The sequence below is a fragment of the Rissa tridactyla genome, chromosome 9, assembly GCF_028500815.1.
Source record: "Rissa tridactyla isolate bRisTri1 chromosome 9, bRisTri1.patW.cur.20221130, whole genome shotgun sequence".
In the NCBI taxonomy this organism is placed as follows: Eukaryota; Metazoa; Chordata; class Aves; order Charadriiformes; family Laridae; genus Rissa; species Rissa tridactyla.
In genome coordinates this window covers 20281979-20301296 of record NC_071474.1, presented here as the reverse complement: position 1 = coordinate 20301296, position 19318 = coordinate 20281979, and the positions used below count along the sequence as shown (strand labels likewise).

At 38.2% G+C, this 19318-nt stretch overlaps 2 protein-coding genes across 5 annotated transcripts in view; one reads left to right on the top strand and one right to left on the bottom strand.

The window, feature by feature from the left end:
- The window catches only part of ACSBG1 (acyl-CoA synthetase bubblegum family member 1), a 34995-nt gene extending 28231 nt beyond the window's left edge, over positions 1-6764 (top strand). For all 3 annotated transcript variants that reach the window (XM_054213398.1, XM_054213396.1, XM_054213397.1), the window contains 3 exons: positions 2512-2651; positions 3700-3946; positions 4629-6764. In XM_054213398.1, coding sequence (XP_054069373.1) covers positions 2512-2651; positions 3700-3946; positions 4629-4705 — 464 coding nt within the window. In that variant the 3' untranslated portion in view covers positions 4706-6764. The remainder of the gene's footprint in view (positions 1-2511; positions 2652-3699; positions 3947-4628) is intronic.
- A 516-nt stretch (positions 6765-7280) lies between these two features.
- IDH3A (isocitrate dehydrogenase (NAD(+)) 3 catalytic subunit alpha) lies at positions 7281-19292 on the bottom strand. Of its 2 annotated transcripts, none has more exons than XM_054213403.1 (11): positions 19165-19292; positions 16881-16943; positions 15104-15187; positions 13574-13688; positions 12815-13002; positions 12439-12572; positions 11749-11851; positions 11606-11670; positions 10142-10226; positions 9497-9649; positions 7281-7526 (listed from the first exon to the last, which is right to left on the bottom strand). In XM_054213403.1, the coding sequence occupies exons 1-11, from the start codon at positions 19189-19191 to the stop codon at positions 7443-7445; spliced, it is 1101 nt and encodes a 366-aa protein (XP_054069378.1). In that variant the 5' UTR covers positions 19192-19292; the 3' UTR covers positions 7281-7442. The 2 variants fall into 2 exon arrangements, with proteins under 2 accessions (XP_054069378.1, XP_054069379.1); XM_054213404.1 differs by lacking the exon at positions 19165-19292 and adding an exon at positions 18494-18786.
- Between the last annotated feature and the right edge of the window lie 26 nt (positions 19293-19318).

Here is a 19318-nt window from a genome sequence, read left to right as displayed (position 1 = left end):
TCATGTTTGTGGTAACTGTTCAGCACTGTTCAGTCACATGTCAGATGTGGCCCATCTAATTAAGTGTCTTTCCTCTAATGCCAGCAGCATTGGCCTAGTAGGAAGGTAAAATAAACTTTCCTATGAGGAAACCATGGTGTGTCCTATTCGGGAAAGGTTTCCCTCTGGTCTGCAATAGGTGGACTTGATTCAGTTCCTACAGTGTGGCTTTTTATCTCTCAGACCTTTATTCAGTATTACAGTTAATAATATGAACTAATAATGCAGGTTTAATGTGTCGTCTTTGATTCTGATGGTTCATTAAGCTGTCTGGTCTCCCTTTGAATCTTACTAAATTGTCTTAATTGCACATTAGAATGCTTAGACAGTGACAAGAGACAATCCTCTGTTATATAAAAGTTGTTGCTGTTGGTCAGAGCTAGGTTCCTCTGGTGCCTTAGGTGACGTGTTTGCAGAGACTAGTATTGAAGCTTGAGAGCAGAAGGGAAAGTTAAAGCAGGTATTACGACAGGACATAGCTTGAAGTCTCATGTGAGTAAGACGGGTTACTTGCTTACTTAGAAGCTTTTTTTCATGACACATATTCAGAGCGGCTTGGTCACAGTTGAGATGTAACTGAGGAATATTTAATAATTGAGTAACTATCATCTTAGAACATATGATGAATCACTAGGGAGATAACACAGATGAGTGACTATGTCATAGGATGACATAGTGTCCTGTTAGGAATCAGGACTTAAGTAAATACTATTAATAGCCCCCACCAAATACAGCTATCTTGATTTTTAACTTGCTTTCTTACCTGATTCATTTTCCTTTAGCATAGCAGTTAGCAACTCCTAGTCTCATTCTGTCATAACACTTGTGTTTCGCTTACATCTTCCTTGATTGCTGAACTGATAGCAATTACTATAAATTACAAGACAGGTACACCATCTGGGATAAAATAACTGTCTGTCTAGTTTCAATGAAGTTTTAAAACCGAGTCCAAATAAGGTAAAACCTAATAGAAGGTAGTAAAGAAGCTTTTCTTCTACTGACTGAAACAGGACTTCCTTTGGTTCTGTGGGTCTTATGAGTTTTAGGACTCCTTAGCTGCAAAGCACAAAGATGTAGCTAGGGAAGTCCGTACAGGGGCAGTATTGGTAGAGGTGTGGAAAAAGTTGTTACAATTATTACAGTTGTCTGGATCAGCTGGGAAAAAGCTGACATCTCAGACAGTGAAAAATGAAGTTCCGGGGAGATTGATCTAAGACAAAGACAGGACTAAGGCAAAAGGATGGTGGAATGAAAGGAAAAAATAGACCTAGACAAGTTTGGATACACAGCTAACTTTGGTATGTATCTGTGGTTTGACAAAAGTCTCTCGTTCTATAAATCCTAGTTGTGCATCCTCAAATGTGTGCAGTGTGTTGATTAGCAAGAGAAATAATTTTTATAGTTAGGAGATCGATGCCTATTCCATACCAGAATGTTGGGTATAGACTGGAAGTTATTTCTCATCATAGTTCTCATGGAGCAGTAGAGACAGTAGGACCCAAACCTGTGACTGCTAAAAGGATGCTATATTCCTTTGACTGCATCTAAATTCTTCAAGTTTATCGCTGACAGGGATCAGGTACCAACCCAATCCTTAGTGCACACAATCAACTGCATTATTACGCAAAGGAGTGATATTCCATTTGTCTGCATTATTTGTTGAAGCATGTTCTGAAATGCCGCAAAGACTATTATTTGAGGACAGTGAGAAGTGACCACTGTAATGAAAGCAAAGAGTTGGAATTTACTTAGATATTACTCAAATTCCAATGAATATATGTATTATACTTCAGAACAAATGCATTCAAATGATAGTGCACGTTTCTTTATCAATAGAATAAGGTATCACTGCCATTGTTTACAAATCCTTAAAAATATTACAATTCCAGTCTGTCATTATACTCCCCTCTTGTCAGAAGTAGGGCAGGAATCACGACTTCCACTACAGACTTCCTCTCTTGGATCTTTACTTCCTCCTCACGCTCCTTTTCCTTCTTTCCGTGTTGATTTTATGGAGCCTTCCTGCAGTAGTAACTTGTTTTTGTCTGACCCCTCTTGGTGGCTTTAAGAATTAGTTTTAATCATGATAACAATGAACTTACTTTTTGTTGAGATAGCAACAGTAAAATAGTGAATCCTATGCTAATTTGGAAGAGATGATTGCTCACAGAAAAATTCCAGATTATGCAACAGTGCCTTGAGAATAACTGACCTGTTTCTGGATTATGTCAAAATTTTCTGGAGCAAATATGTTGTACTGAGGGAGAATGGAGAACTTGAGCGTATATTTGAAAAATGCTAGCATTTCTATTTTGAAGATAATTAATTAATAGGCTTTGTTCTCTTTGAAAACATTACCTTTGAAAAAAATTTCTCTTATTCTTTATGTCAGAATAAGTGTGTCGATTCAGAGATTAACCTGATTTTTGGAATTTATTTCAATTCAACTAATAGCCTTTCTTTTTTGCCTAGATTTGATTATTACAGCTGGAGGTGAAAACGTGCCTCCAATTCCAATTGAAGATGCTGTTAAAAAAGAACTCCCGATTATTAGTAACGCTATGGTGATTGGAGATAAAAAGAAGTTTCTGTCAATGTTGCTGACCTTAAAGGTACACCAGTTTTAATATTGATTTCAGTGAAATTACATACCTGCACCAAAGAAAACAAGAATAATTTCGAACTGTTTGTAAAAAAAGTCCCAAAATTAGATAGGGGGATGTTAGTGGGGGAAAAAAATATATAGTAACTACAAACCAAATCCTGATGGTGTAAACTTCTTATGATTAGATGATCTGCTAAACAGCTACACGTTTACTGCTGTTTCTCCTATACAGGAGACCTATTTTTTTTTTTTACTTAAATGCAAATTTTTAATTAAGAAATATTGAAAGAGTGAGAAGTCTCTGTAACAGAGCACAATAATAGCTTTTATTCTTGCAGATGAGCAAAGACAACAAATGTTTGTTATGGGCAAAACCAGTTTTAACAGAAACTTTCCTACAGAAGCAGACTTCCCAACAGAAACATTTCTCTGCAATTTGTTCTGCTCATACAACACAAGAAGGATGGCTGTAGAACAAAATAATTACTAGCTTTGCTGTGATATATTCTTCAATTGAGAAATCACTTTTTTCTAAAATATTTGCCCTTCACGTTCTGTGTACATCAATAGTGAATGACTCTTCAGTTTTTCTAAAGTTGTTTACCTCTCTGCAACTGATACTCCCTATCTACAATAGAAATACTAATTTAAGAAGTGTTATTTCAAAGAATGTTTTTCTATCTCACGCTGTTTATATTACACCATAGTAATTAAATTTAATGATGAGCTAAATTTTCCCCTGTAAGAATCAAGTAATTTTGAAAATATGGTAGAAATTCAAGGTCTATAGGTGGACTTTATTGCCCGATTCATTGAGACATTTTAAGTCTGTTCATGTCATCTGCATATAAGCCAAAAATATTTGCATTTGGTAGCCAAGTGGAAAGAAAAGCACTATCATCTGTAGGCGTTTCTGCTTTCTAAGGCCTACAGAATGTTTAGGTGTTGATTCTGAGCCTTCTTGATTCTTACTAGTCAGGGAGGACTTGGCTAGAGAAACATTTAATGCCTTGTAAGAGCGATCATTTGATGATTCACTTCATTTGATATTTTAGAGTGTGCTGGACCCAGATACATCTGATCCCACTGACATTCTCACTGAGCAAGCTAGAGACTTCTGCCAGAAGATTGGTAGTAAAGCCACTAAAGTATCAGAGATTGTAGCTACAAGAGACCAGGCGATCTACCAGGCCATTCAGGAGGGAATCAACAAAGTTAACATGAACGCTACTAATAGGGTTCATTGTATTCAAAAATGGATAGTCCTGCCAAGAGATTTTTCCATTTCTGGGGGAGAACTAGGTAAGATTTACTGATTTATATTGAGGTATACACACAGTAAAGAGGCTGCTGATTTAGAATTATTCAAATACAGTTTTCTGTGCCAAATTCTGGGTACAGCCACTAGAGGGAAAAGAAAAAAAGCCATTATGCAGCATGTGTTAAAGAATACAAAAATCAGAGTTTTTGCGGTGTACATATATATCAGTCTGTGCTCATTTACAAGTACAGCTCCATAGATAAATTTCAGATTGCTTTGGGCAATTAAACAATAAATTCTGGTTAATTCCTTGTGCATTACGGTATTAATAGCTTCCAGTAATAATACTGAAAATTTCTCATTAAAGAAAAGAGAGAAGCAAGACAGTGAAAGCCTGACAGGCTCTTAGAATAAACTGGGAATTGTTTAAAAGCCTTCCAAATTACTGTTTAAAAGCCTTTTATTTATTTTTAATGAAAAAAGTAGTAGTGGTCAGTCATCACCCTCTTACCTGCAGTTCCCTGTGAAGTCCTTATGCTTATGTGGAGGCAACCTTACATACCACCACGCTTGCTTCTCACTTTTAGCAGTTATTTACACTTACAGAGTGGGAGGTGTTCTTCCAAACAGGATCTTCAATAGAAAATCTTAGGAACCAAAGCTCAAACTGAGTAGGAATTTCTGTTCCTATTTCTGCTATTGTGACTAACTCCCTCTTTTAAGGTCCAACAATGAAGTTAAAACGGCTCACCGTGCTTGAGAAATACAGAAATGAAGTAGACTCCTTCTATGAAGAATAAGAAGTCTTTCATCCAAGTATTGAGAAAGATCTGTGAGCTTAAGAAAATATTTCCTAATCAAAGGCATTAATGAAGATTTATGCTTGTTTTGGTTTTGTAGTCTATTGAACTGAACCACAAGAAAACTGCTGTGTTAATTTAGTTGTTCCTGATACCTAATCATTTGTCCTCTTTTTACAAAAGCATCTACACAGTGTGTCCTTTTTCTAATACTGTTTTTACTTTATGCCCTAAATGTTGAAGATTAAAAACATCCTCTTGTGTTGTATAAAGTGGGTATAATTCCCCTAGACTGAAACACAATTTTTTTTAATACAGCGATCTTCCTTTTTTTTTTTCCCCCTACAGGATGTTGCCTGTGACTCATGATATAATTTGGTAGATCAGTAGTTAGTAGTACTGCTTAGTGAAACTGTTGTACCACTCCAGTGATAAAGATGATTATTTTAAAAAAGAAAATAATCCAAAGGGCTGGTTTTTTCCCTCCCAGAGAAGAGTTTATTTTTGTTCACTAACACAACATTTCAGAACCTAAAGACACTCCTCTTCCATTTTTATAGTGGCTGGAATTCAGACTTTTGTGAATACAGCAACTCGTAATTTCTTAAATCCATGTTAAAATAAGCATTACTATTTATCCTAAAAACAAATAATCAAAAAAGTTCAGGGAATAGCTCCCGAAGACTGAAAGACATAAATAGCAAATACAGCTGCTCTCACATTAAAGTGCTATTTAGAACAGTAACTTCTTTAAAATTGTTTACAGCACTTTTTTTTTTATTGTAAGCAAGAGTTTAGAAGCAATGTTTGTAAGCGTGTACCTGCATGTTTCAATATTCACATTGTACTAATTCTGACAAATGTGAGCTGCATTTCTTCTTCCCCTTGTAAAAGAAGTATTCTGTGAAGGACATACTTGACAGAAAGTTGCCTAATGGGTTTGCTGTTAGTAAGTGATCTTTGGCGGGGTTATAATAGCTAACACAGGCAGGCTACAGCCACTGTTCTTGATCAAAAAAATCATGCAGAATGGGATATTGTTTCCATGTTTCATTACCAGTCATGCATCTTACAGACTTAAGATTTGTTGCAAGTACCAATAATCAGCTCAACGCGTAAGACAAGATAGCAGCCTAGGATTATAAAAACAAAACAAGCAATAGGACTTTGAAAAGTTTATTTTTCCCCATTTGTGCGTAATGGTATTTCACAAGTTCTTTAACAATATTAAGCTAAAGGAAACAAGGAAGCAGCAGCTTGTAGAACACCGAAAGAAACGTTGCCCTATTTACCAAAAGCGGAGTGCATGAGGCATAAAGCTCACTGTCCCTCCTCCAACATGATGTCAGACTGTATAAAACAAGCTGGGATGCTTACTTTATAGAGGACACTAGATGTTGTTACTTAATGTTGATTTTACTTCTGAAACAACCAGCTTCAACAGTCCAAATAGAAAGTAACTTTGTGGAGTAATATCTATCAATAGAATTAAGCTTTAAGAAGCCTGGTTCTGGCAGTAGGGGTAATACTGTGCTATCGTCATGAGTTTTAAAATACACATTTTCTTGTAGGGTATACTAATGAAAACATACCTCAAGACATATACAGATCAGAATGACTCTCATGATGATCTGTATGCAATGAAGAAGGGAGTGAAGAGTTGCTTTTGCACACCCATTAACCTTAGAAAGCAGGGAAAAAAAATAGGCTCAGATCCCCTTAAATAGGGATGAAATGTATTTCTGGAACATAGGCACCAGAGCCAAACCTTTGATCTGTCTTAATCCATTTAGCACTAGTCCCTTACATTCAGAGTTTCTAGAATAACGTTACTAGTCAATACAGTAAGACACACTGAACAGACTATGCGTAAAAGTACAACACAGAAAGCATTCTAGCAGAAGTCATGAAATATTTGGTATAAATTTGCAAAGTTGATACTTTCCCCTCACAATATATGGAAGAAGTATTTTTTTATAATTTACTCTAATTAGAATAAAGTGTGTTTCAGAGAGGAAAACCTGTAAGAATTATTTTGGTATATAGATTTGAAAAATAATTTTACTTCAACATTAATTCTCACCCCTTGCTGGTTAATGGTTGTGGGCTTTTTTAAAATACACAAATAGATTAAATCTCTAGAATTTTCTATTTCTTTATTCATGCCCTTGGAGAGCAAAGCTGTATTTCATGAATCACCAGAGTATCTAAAGTATTTTTTTTTAAATTGCTTTTAACATGAGATTGCTATTTTAAGTTATTTTATACCCGTTTCTGTTTATGAAGGTCATCTTGTGCTATTGTTAGGCTGAAAACCTATCTTTTAAATTTCAGTAAGATCAATAAAGTAGGTTTTAACCATTAAGGTGCTTTTACATTTCACTAATTCTGTTACTGGTTTATTTGCATAACTTTTCTTTGTGGAAAGTAAAAACATCCAGTTGAAATGGAAAATGGTAGACAGTTACAGTGGCAGTAAAAGAATTCACTTCCATAAAAATGTTCACCAGGTAGAAAAAAAAATAAATAAGACAAAGCACTTGGAAAAGTCCACTGAAAGCAGGCACAAGCGTCATTTGTAGCCATTTGGACTAAGTTTATTAATGGAGAGGCCCTAACTAAAAAGTTTGCTCTCTTAAGAGACAAGCAAACTATATGCATATGAATATCAGGTTACATATAATGTACTCTGTGTGATGTGTCCTTTCGGAGTTGTTATAAGTAGTATGAGAAAAGTTTAGCCTGTATCCCGCACTCTGCGGCAGATCTCCTCTGTGAATTCCGAACACTTGGCGCTACCTCCCAAGTCTTTTGTCAAGACCTGAAAGAAAGAAAAAATAGTATTACTAAAATGTTTTATGGGGATAGGGTTTTCTCTGAGCAGTTCTATATGTTGTTCTTATATGTTGTGGACAGATACTAAGTAGGGGTGAGAAGGAATACATCGAGTTTGAGTTTTGCTGCATCCTGTACAGCCTTCCTCAATAAGGACTATGCAGACTGAAGTGGGCAGAGAAAACTTGGGTATGAACATCAAGCATTATGTTATTAGATTTCAACATGATTTTATCTTAATTACAGGAAGAAAGTGTGTTTGGCCAAAGCTCTCCAAAGTCCCTTGGCCACATAACAATGTAATTAATTGTTAAGTATTTAAGTTTTCAATAATAAGTTTGTCCTTTGGAAGTAAAATTCACATATGGAGGCTCAGCTCAAAGGCAGCTAATGGAGAGTCATTGAGTAAGGTTTTGGTGTTTGGGTTGTGGTTGTTTTGGTTTTTTTTTTTTGAAGGAAACCCACACAGAAAAAAGCACACATAGCTCTTAATGCTGCATGTTAACAGCTCTTTAAGTTTGCTTAGTTTAGTTAAGAGATGGAAAAATGCAGAGTTAAAAGAAACTTTTTCATCAAGTACAAGTCCTGTCTGGCAGCATGAGGATAGTAAAATAAAAATTAAAAAAAAGGGGCAAAGTTGCTTGTCCAACCTAGCTAGATTAAAGCAGTCCAGGAGATAATTTAATATCATTAGTTTTCCCCTTACAGGACACACACACAGATCTTAATTAAATGGCTGGGTGGAAGGGAGGAAAGGGAGAAATAGCAAGCACGAGAGGCAATAAAGGTTACTATTTTAGGATCTTGTCTTTTTAACTGCATTATGCTTTTTTCAATTGAAAAAGATTCTCTCCGTTGTGAGCATATAACTATAACATTGTAAGTAACTAGTAAACAAGTAGCCATGTCACAAAGCTTGCACTAAGTTATCTTCTGTAGAATTACTGACCTGCAGATGGAGGATTTCATTTCCAGAGCAGTAAATGGGAACTTTACAGGAGCACCTCTTTATTCACTTGTAAGTTTAGATTTTATTTTTTTTAACTGGCTCCTACACACAATAAGATAGCTGCAAACAGACCACTTATGAAATGATGACGACTTTTTGTTTAAGCATACTTATTATTTTTAATTACAAAGCAGCTTCTTATGCTCCTGCCCATGATAATTGAAGCAGCATGGCTAACTGCTAATCCTCTTTAACTGCAATCTTCAGGAACTTTCCAGCCTGGTTTTGGAAAGGTGGACATCAAAGTACATGAGTGCACCAATAGCGTTAAGAGCACAAATTCAACTCAGGTTTCAGAGCATAAGCCCCCACCAGAATATCCCATTTGAGTCTCGAATCTGGAGACACTAATTGCTACAAGGAAGTTACATAAAATCTTAATGGCAAATGTAAATACTAAATAAAACCTGTTCTTTTGTAGTCCAAAAAGGAGTGAAAGCAGTAATAGGAAAAGAAGAAATAACACTTCTGCTCCTATTTTTTCAGGTCAATTACAGTCAGGACTGAAATGCTTTAAACAAAGTAGATAATTAAACCTGTGAAAGGCAAATGAGTCTCCTTCACTTCAGGATCCAGATTTAAATATATGCTTTGTACACATTATAAACTTCACAAGTGAAATACGACGAGTTACTTAAACCTCTAATCCCCTTCATGAAAAACACACATCCCGTTCTAGCTTCTAGAGTTCACAAAGCCGTGGAAATGTAAGATGAGCGTTACTGAGACACAAGGAATGCTACAGCCTGTCCTTATTACTGAGCTGGGCAGATTTAATACCACCAAAGATAATATAATTACTATTGGAGAAGGACAGTGGCACTGCTTTTGCGTCAGGCTAGCACAGCAGGTCATCCATTGTTTTGGTGTTAATGTTCTAAGTTAATTTTTGCTGTGATAGAATATTATTTTAATTCACTGCATTTATTTGCACATTCTCATGTTACCTTTCCATCTTTAATTGTATCAAAGCAAGCTGTCTCAATTTTTGTGGCATGTTGGTGTAGTCCCATGTGACGCAACATCATTACAGCACTCAGAAGAAGGGCAGTCGGATTTGCCAAGTCTTTTCCTGCAATGTCTGGTGCTGTTCCATGAACCTAGAAATAAAAACGAACCTATCTGTTATGATGTCAATACGCTGATTAAAACACCCTAGGCAATCCAAGCGTATGCAAGCCACCTGAAACATAGTCCTCGTGAACAAGCATGTTAAAATAGGACTTACTTCACTGTGATACAGTTAGTGGAAAGGAGATTGGAAAGACCAGACAATTCAGTTCAAAGGCATCGGAAAGGGGAAACTAGGTCACCTAATACCTCCCAATTGTGCCCTTCCAGTTCTGTTTCACAGAGTGTATTTATCTTACAAAAAAGAGGGAAAGAAAGGTGTCAGTAAAAGGATATTCAAAAAACTGTGTAATATGTACTTAAACTCTCTCTGGGTAAAGTTTCAGCATCTTCACAGTAAAAAATAGTTTTACGGAGAACTTAGTTAAATGACAGTCACATTGTACGTCATGGAAAAGTTTTAGATTCTCAAGTTGAGACAAAGTAGTTATTACTACTCTACCTTGCATAAGAAGACTTACCGATTCAAAAATCGCAACTCCATTAGCACCAATATTTCCACTTGGTGTGACTCCAAGACCCCCAATCAGTCCAGCACACAAGTCACTGAAAAAAACCACAAACAAACAGGAAAACCCACATGTTTTTCCATGTGCCTCTCTGCAACATATTACAATATTTTTGTTTCTCATTTTATTGCAACAGTAACTTCTTTCATATACCCACACAGTCTGAGAATAATATCGGGAAAGAATAGATGCTGTTAGCCACTTGTACTCCATTGGACCATTTGAAAATTTGTAGAACTATGAGCAGGAGACAATTTCATAAAGGAAAATTAAAAGGAAATTCCAAATACTAGAATAAAGCTGATTGATTAAGAAATAGGCACAACAAAAGGTACTCAAAGCATAGAATACCTGTAGAAGTCTCAAAAAGTAGCAAAAATTGTAATGTACAGTTCCCTGTAACTATTATAGAATCATAGAATGGTTTAGATCGGAAGGGACCGTAAAGATCATCTACTTCCAACCCCCTGCCCTGGGCAGGGACACCTCCCACCAGACCAGGCTGCTCAAAGCCCCATCCAGCCTGGCCTTGAACACCTCCAGGGATGGGGCAGCCACAGCTTCTCTGGGCAACCTGGGCCAGGGGCTCACCACCCTCACAGTGAAGAATTTCTTCCTAATACCTAATCTAAATCTACCCTCTTTCAGTTTAAAGCTTTATCCAGAAGTCTTATTTCCTCTGAAGAGGCCACAAAACTACTTTTCATTTGTAAAGTCCCTCTATATAATAGGGAAGAATTTTGCTTAAAAGTTCAGATTAAGAGACTTTATTTTACATGTAGTATTTAATTGAATTTATGTTCTAGCTAAAAATTTACATAATGGAAAATGTGTGCTGATGGATTTTGCTTTCAAGACATCAGGTGCGTCTCGTATTAATGTTATTCAAATATGAAATTTAATTTGAAGATAAAGAAAAAATAGAATATATAAAGTGAGCTGGTAGGATATTAAGAGGCCACACGTTTCATTCTTCAATGATTACGCAGAATCATTTAACTGTATGGCTATCTTGCTGTAAACATCGTGGTCCCACAGTCATCTTACACAATCTATTTTAGTGCTTAAAATTAGGAAGTTTTTCCACAATATCTAACTAAGCATTCTTTATTACAATTTAAGCCATTAAATTCTTCACACATGTGGAGAAATTTCTCTTCTGCCCCATCTGAACAAGCAGAACCTTTTTTTTAAATAAGAAGCACATTCTCATCATGTAGCCCCTCCTAACAATATATTAATACTTGAAGTGTAATAATAACACCATCCTTTCTTCCCATTTACAGTCTGATTTATAAAGTTTTAAACTCTGGACGCATAAAATCATCAACCAACTGGATAACGTGCAATCTGCACAACTGTCTGGAAAGCCGCAGTACTGTACATGTTGGTTAGTTTAAATTAAAATCTCCATACCTGAGGATATCACCATACAAGTTTGGCATAACAAGCACATCAAATTGTGATGGATCCTGAACCATCTGGAAAGAAGTATATTTTCATTAAGGTTAAGAATTTACTCTAAAAAATAGCCACAATTAAAACATATAAATACTCACATTCAGACACACAGTATCCAGATACATTTCATTAAATTTAATATCTTTACAGTTTTCTGCTGCCTCCCTGCATTTTCTCAAGAAAAGCCCATCGGACATTCTCCTGCAATTAAATAAGCAAGAGAATACTGCAGTTATTGTAAGCAAGCAATACTGACAATGAAGAGAACTGCATGCAACAGAGGATTAAAGAAAAATATTAGAGTGCAGAAACTTAATTTGTGACTAATTATCATGTTAAATATAAATAATATTTTAAATATATTACATTTAAACTTCCTCCTGAAATATTTTTGTATCAGTAGTTTAACAGGCACAAATTAATTCTCACAGCGACTTACATTCATTTACTACAGGCTTACTGAGTTTGTAAAGGTGGTGTCACGTAATATCACACGTGTTATGACTCAGTTCAGTACAAAGTGGCTTGGAAACTGTAAAAGACACTAGCCATTGTCATTCTCAGTTTTTAAATTAATTTTCCTAGTTTAAGACTATTTTTAAAATAAGAGCTTTTCAAGGAAAGTCGCAGGATTACTGCAAACTTACTAATAAAAACAGTACGTAATTATTACCGCCCATTTTACTTACTCCCACTAGCATCAACAGAAGTTAAGGAAGATTTAAATAGTTATTTATAATTAAAAGCATATTATTATTTGTTGTTCTCAGAAAGAAGTGTCAACATACATAATATTTGCCTTGTGCACAGCAGTGACATGGCTTCTCTGATTATTTCTGGCATACTCAAAAGCAAATTCTGCAATGCGCTTGCTAGCTTCTTCCGTGATCAGCTTGATACTTTGCACAACACCTTCAACAATCTGAAAGACAGTAGTTGCATTGATAGTAAAAGTGTAAGCTATTTTTTCAAGTCATTAGTATGAATGTTTGCAACAAAGTAGGCAGTCTCAACAATGCATTCCACAATAAAACAACTTTTTTTGGGGTAGGAAACTTAAAAACCACAACCCAGCCTCTTAATACAGGCCACTGTGATGGGCAAATGTTATCATTCATGAAACACAGAAAACCCATCAGAAACACACCCCTTCCAGCAACATACCACATGCTCAATGCCACTGTATTCGCCTTCTGTGTTCTCTCGAATCGTGACAATGTTCACATCTGTATATGGGGTTTTGTACCCTTCAATTGAGACACAGGGACGAACATTTGCATAAAGGTCAAAGGTTTTACGCAGAAGCAGATTCATTGACGGGTGCCCTGCAGCAATTGGGGTCTTTAAAGGCCCTGAATTAAAAAAGAAAAAAATACAAGGATGAATGAGAAGATAAACCCCTCCACGATAAAGATAAACCCCTCCTCTAGGTGAAGCGGTACTATTACAGAGCATCACTAAATTCTTATTTAACCCTTATGCTGAAATGCCATGGGAATTCTCTGTGCTATCAAGAGTACTGCACAGTGATATTAATCAGCTGGTTAAAGGCCAAATTGCAACCCTTAAATGGAATAGGAGTTTTTACAAAAGGTTTTTACTGAAAAACATGTACACGTAAAAAGATACTATTCGTTAGGAATATAGTTATCACATACTATTGTATATCAACTGCATTAGAAATGCATTCTGCATAGAGTCCAAAGGTTGGTATGTAATAATACCTGACTTTATTTCCTAGAAGATCGATGGAAGTTACGACTTTGAAATGAAGGACTGTTCTAAGACTACAGAAGACTACCTGACAGGCTGTTGCCTACAATTAGACATTTTATTGTGCTACGGATGAAGGTCTTTGGCTTCAAATCAGACTCATGATAAAAACAACAGTATTTAATATCTTTGAATTAACTCCTTAAGTACCTTTTAATCCCATTTTGTTTTTATCCATGGATTCTTTGGCATCTGGAGGTATCATCCACTTTCCTCCTGGTCCTTGGATAGCTGTAACATTCCTCTCTTCCCACTGAATAGGAGCCTAAACACATTTACTCTATGTTAACTTAAATATCATGACTTTTGCTTCAAGCTTTAACTCCCCTTTCACAAAAAGACGCATAAGGAAATTTGTCCAGGCCTTCCCAAACAGTTTTTCTCTGGTGAGTGAAAGTAAGCGCGAGACGTTTAAACTCAAAAATAAACAATTTTTAAAAAAAGGTAATAAGGCAAGTGAAAATGAAATAGTATGAGCAACGTTATCATCATAAACTTGAATACAAGATGCCTTCCTAGGCGCCACATACACAGAAATCATTAGAATTGCAATATACATGCTACTTCTTTTAGGCTCTTAGAGCTGTTGAGTTCCTTGTATGCAAGAGACAAGACATTGGAAAACTGAATTCACTGAGAACTCATCATCCATGCTGCCTGGAAGACAGTACATAACATAGATATGCATCTGTTATCTAGCTGAAAATCTGCAAATGTTCCACAATGCTTTCTGAATTTGCATTCATCATGGGAATCTTCTAAGTGGAGACAGGCTGCCACCCATTCATTTCATCAGGAAGGACCGTAAAGGAAGAGATACAAGAGCTTTCATAAGCAAATAGAACCAATCTAAGCATAATATACTAGAAAATCCCCTTTAAAACAAGGACATCTGATTAAGTATTGCAAATATGCACTCACACACAAATTTAGGTTTTACTGCTGCACACCTCCTGCTTGGCTCCCCAGAAACAACCAAAACTATTACAAGGTTTTAATGTATAATTGAAGAGAATTTGACCTTTGCCAAATGGAAGTCGGATAGTTGTGATAGAACGGGAATATGCCTTGGTGTCATTACTAATGTGGAACAATTTAATTGGCATCTTTCCTGAAGAGCTGTATTTCCTTTCAAAGAAACTGGGCAAATTATGGTGATGTTCCTCAGATAGGTCGTAAAACAATTCTTGCATACACTTAGTTTTCGTATCACTTAAGTGAACGTGTTTGGCAGTGCAGCAGTGTAACTTGATTTCTAAGCAGAAAAGCTTCAGAGCAGTTTGATTTCTAAGAATAAGCCAGTCCTTTCACGCAGCCTTTTGTCAGCACTGGAAGTCACAACAAATGAAAGAACATCCTCTATCAGTTGCCCAGGATTGCTTCATCAACAAGATGATTTCACATGATATATTGAGTTTGTATTTCCAAAAATTGAACGCAGCATTTGCTCTCCACTCTCTACTCCTCTGCCAGCTAAAGGTTTCAAGCCTGGCCTTCATATTGCAATCCCGTCTTTTATTAGCTGAAGCTTCAGGCTCTTTCTATTGTGAAGAAGTTTTAATAGCTTAAGCGTGACTTGATCTTTTGGAAGTTAAAGAAAAAACATTTTTAATACGCCTAGTTAACACCTGTTGTTGTAGTTAAACTTACAATGCTTACAGCAAGACAAATATGACTTACTTTGGCAGCATCAAAGATCTTCATGACAGCAGCAGAGATCTCAGGTCCTATGCCATCTCCTGGGATTAAAGTTACTGTTTGTACCTAGGTAAAGAAATACCAGTAGTACAACAAATGAATGCTTGTTTTCTACATAGAAAACATTTTCATGTGTTGTAGGAACCAATAACTACTAGAAAAGAAAAGAAAGTTTCAGCTGCTAAGTACTCACTATGAAGAATAGCAGTGTTGGACAGAAGCGAGAATGACTAGCTTGCTTTCCAAAGGAGCGTGTAAACATTTTGGGAGAATGGTTTAAAAATCTGCCTACTATCTATTTCTATTTCAAAACACAGAGGTTTAAGCTGAAAGGCAGGTTCCTGCTCACTCCTTGAAATGAATGATCTCAGCATACTTTCTTCTTGAAATTTTTTGAGGAGATGATACTACCTAGTTATGGCTCTGTTACCCATAATAGGTCTCCAATATTATGAACAAGCTGCATAGTACTGACACATGCTAGAAAAGGTTCAATTTATGAAAACCTACATTCACCTTAGGGGCAAAAAAAAAGTTTCATGCATATCTAAACTTCTTAAGTGACTTCCTAAAAATCTCAGACCCATTTTTAACAATACCAAGTTATTCTCTTTCCATAAAGTTCTCAGTCTTGTTTCTTTTATCATCATCAAACAGATGAAATAAATTGCACAGCCCAGGCTCACTGAATAACAGGGGAAGAAAGTACTCTGCTTTGATAAAAAAGAAAAAAAAATATGATCACTATTCTAATAGTACATGTCCCAGCTCTTTTTATTTAAAGATTTCCAACAGTTCTGTAAGTGCTCATTATCAGATACTGCATTATTTGCAAAAACCCAATTAGAATCAACTCACAAGATGTTTCCATCATTCTCCACACAAAATAGTCAGAATTTCAATAAATATTGACTCTGTTTTTTTAACTAATTTGAGCTAAAGAAATTGACTGTGCACAACAAGAGCAGCAAAGCTTCAGATAAAGGAACACTGCTGTTGAGCAAGCACGTTAACTGACGGAATGCCTCAAAATTAGTTTTGTGCTGTCTCACGTTCTAAATCTTTTTATACTGTATAAGATATGAGCAACCCTTCACTTTCTTTTCTAGCTGTTCTACCTGCTGTTCTACAATACGTATAATTAAAAGCCACAGTTCCTCTTTAAAATCGTCCTGCTTAAGGGTGCATGCAGTGGTGCTGAGACCTGCTTTTGCCTGAGCAGTTTTCAAGGCCACCTTCACTGAAAAAAAGGCCCGTGGGCACTTCAAACACATGTACATAAAGAAGGTAAAACATCCTACAAGAAAATACACAATCAGCGTCTAAAATACTGTAAAGAGGGCCTTGAAAAGACATAACTTTAGATGCAAGGTATTCTAGAAGCAGCAGTAAAGTACATCTAGTGCTTAGAGGAAAGCCTGCAAAATAAAGAAAATGAGAAGCTTCTCAGTCTTTCTACTTTGCCCAGTATTTGCCCATTTCCAGATGAAAGAATGGCTTATGTCCACATTTTGCGAAAAGTTTTCATGCCACTTCCATCTTTTGCTTTTTGTATTATCACTTAGGCTTTAATATACAATTGCCAAAACCAGTAATTAACCAGTACAAATCCCGCATGGCATTAAGACCGTATGTTCACTTATTTAGGCCTTACTTTTTGAGAAAGTAAAAATAACAACTGCAATCTTTTAAAAGTAAGTTTCTGAACCCCTTTCTTGAGAAGCTTCTTTAAAGAAAAAAATGGTACTATTATACTCACAGCACTACTAAAACTTCTGGTCACCTGTTTTTGGTTTTTCAAAGCACCTAGCAATCGAGAAACCTGCAAGAATATAAAACAGAAAGATGCTGTTTTACTACACAAATGGGATTTGAAAAAGTTAACAATATTTCAGCAGATCTGCATTTTAAAATCATATTGCTTTAAACTTCCTATCTCGAACTAGGATAAAATCCAACTGAAACAAGAGCACCTAACCCTTTGCCAAGTTGCTCTCTAACATTCTGTGCAGTAATGCCTCCTGTGGGTATTCTTACCACGAGGTGAAGCCAGGACAGCCGGGCTTTGCAGCGCGCTGTACTCTCCTGTCTTGCCTGGGGGTGAAGGGAAGTTACTGCACAATAACCAGAGTCCTTACGTACTACACATTCAAAATAAGGTTGCAGTAACTCTAAATACATAGATGATATGCTAAGGATTAAAATTCATGGAAAGCAAAATGCGAAATCAAACACTGTCACTGACAGTTGGGTGGATGGTAGCTTTACACATTCTAGGTAATGTTTCCAAAACTATTTTGCATTAGTGTCACTTGTTCCATTCAAACTGTGGTGAATTTTGTTCTTCCACCTTTTACATCCATAGGTTTTGTACTGTTGTCTTCTCCATGCCTGACAGTTTTTAAAAAGCATAATCAAAATGCATATTAAAGACAAAATTCACCATAGCGACAAGCCCACACAGCATAGAAAGAATTACACTTTCTAACATCTGAATATTCCGCACTGGCATAAAGCTTTAAAGCTGGGATACTATCTCAGCTTGAGCTCTTGCCTGGCTGAGCACCACGGACAAAATCCCCTATTGTACCAGTACCGGTAACTTCACTGCAGAAAAATCACAGCCTCCTGATCTTATCCTCCTCTCTAGGATTTTTCATGCCTCTGTGACTTAAGTGTCAGATGACATCGAAGTATAAACGGACTCAGAGCACTTCAGTTCCGCCATACTCACATATGCAGTCTGGCTGCAGCTAGCAGGCTAGGCAGGAACATATTTGACAATTGGTATTCCTCTCCTGTCCAATTCGTATTTGTTATCTCAAATCTTTACTGACATGTATGCTTAGACGGAGCTGTATGGCAAATGGACAAACTATGTTGGCACTACAACTAGAAACAATACAATTCTCATGTATATTGTAATGAATGCTGTGGGAGAAGCAATTTAAGCTAGAATTTATTTTTTGTTGCAACTCAAGAGACGTACAAAGTCATTGCAACAGGCAAGCAATGTGTACCATGGCAAGCCATGTATTTGAGGCAGCAGCTGGAGCAATTAAATGAAAAGGTTAATCTAACTAGACAAGTGTAAGTGCTGTTCTGGTGCAGTGCTTGCCTGTAGTGTCAGGACTCACATTCCAGAGTAGCCCTGGAAAGGAACATTCTGTCTTGCTAGAAATCATGGGCCTGGCACGTTATACTCAAGTCCAACATCCGTAACACTAGCAGAGAATCGGGCTGAACAAAATTGGTCCATTCTGACCTTAAAGCCACGTGTCGTGATTGGCTCTTGACAGTTCTTCCGTATTTTAGCAGATACGTGAAGTGGGGCTTCCTCAGTGACTTACCCTCCAACGGGCTATAACTTACCGGCGGCACAGACATTTCATTGACCCAGGGCAAAAAGCAGCGGCGTCTCCGTGACGGCCCCGGCCGCCTCAGATCGGTTCAGGGCGGGCCCAGAGGCCGGGCCGCGGGCGGAAAGCCGCCGGCCAGAGCCCAGAAATGCTCTCTTTTCCCCAGAAGACTCCGTCATGACCGGTACCGCAGGCTGCCGTCAGCAGCGGCGTTTTTAGCCTCTACCGTTTGCAAGCAGCGCAGGGTGAGCCCCGCACGGGGGGGACCGCGGTGGGCGCACCCCGTTGCCGCCCGGCGGCCGATCCCCTCCGCGGCTTGCCCGCCGACGCGGTGACCTCTACGGCGCGACCTCCGCGCCCGGCCGCGCCCAGAGGGATGGGACGGCATGGGATGGCGCGGCCCTGCCCGGCGCCGGCCCGGCCCTCCTCGCTTGAGTAACGGCCCGCCGCGGTACCGTTCCCGGGGACCGGGCCCGGCGAGGGCAGGGGAAAGAGCTCGCCGCCGCGGGGCCACCCCTCGCCGCCAGCCCTGCGGCCCTCCGCCCCTCGGCGGCGCTGCCAGGGCCCGCCGGCACCGCGACCTTGAGCGCGGGCGGGTGGGCGGGCGACCCCCCGCGGCGAGGCCGCCTCCGCCGCCGCGGCCAAAGTGAGAGGCGCGCCCCGAGCTCGACCCCCCCACCTTACCGTCGGCATCCACGCGGCCGCAGCCATGATACCGCAGGCACCGCTGCTCGCCCAGGCCCGAGAGCGCCCGCGCCCGCCTCCAGACCGGAACCGGCGCGCGGCGAGCAGCGCGCCCCGCCCTGCCCCCGCAGGCCCCGCCCCCGCCGCCGCCGCT

Coding starts and splice junctions, on each gene's coding strand:
- IDH3A (XM_054213403.1), bottom strand. CDS start 19,191: ATGGCTGCGGCCGCGTGGATGCCGACG. Junction 11,852..12,438: donor GTGCACAAGGCAAATATTAT/GTATGTTGACAC, acceptor ATTTAATTGCAG/GAGAATGTCCGATGGGCTTT. Junction 7,527..9,496: donor ATACAATTAAAGATGGAAAG/GTAACATGAGAA, acceptor TCTTTCTTTCAG/GTCTTGACAAAAGACTTGGG.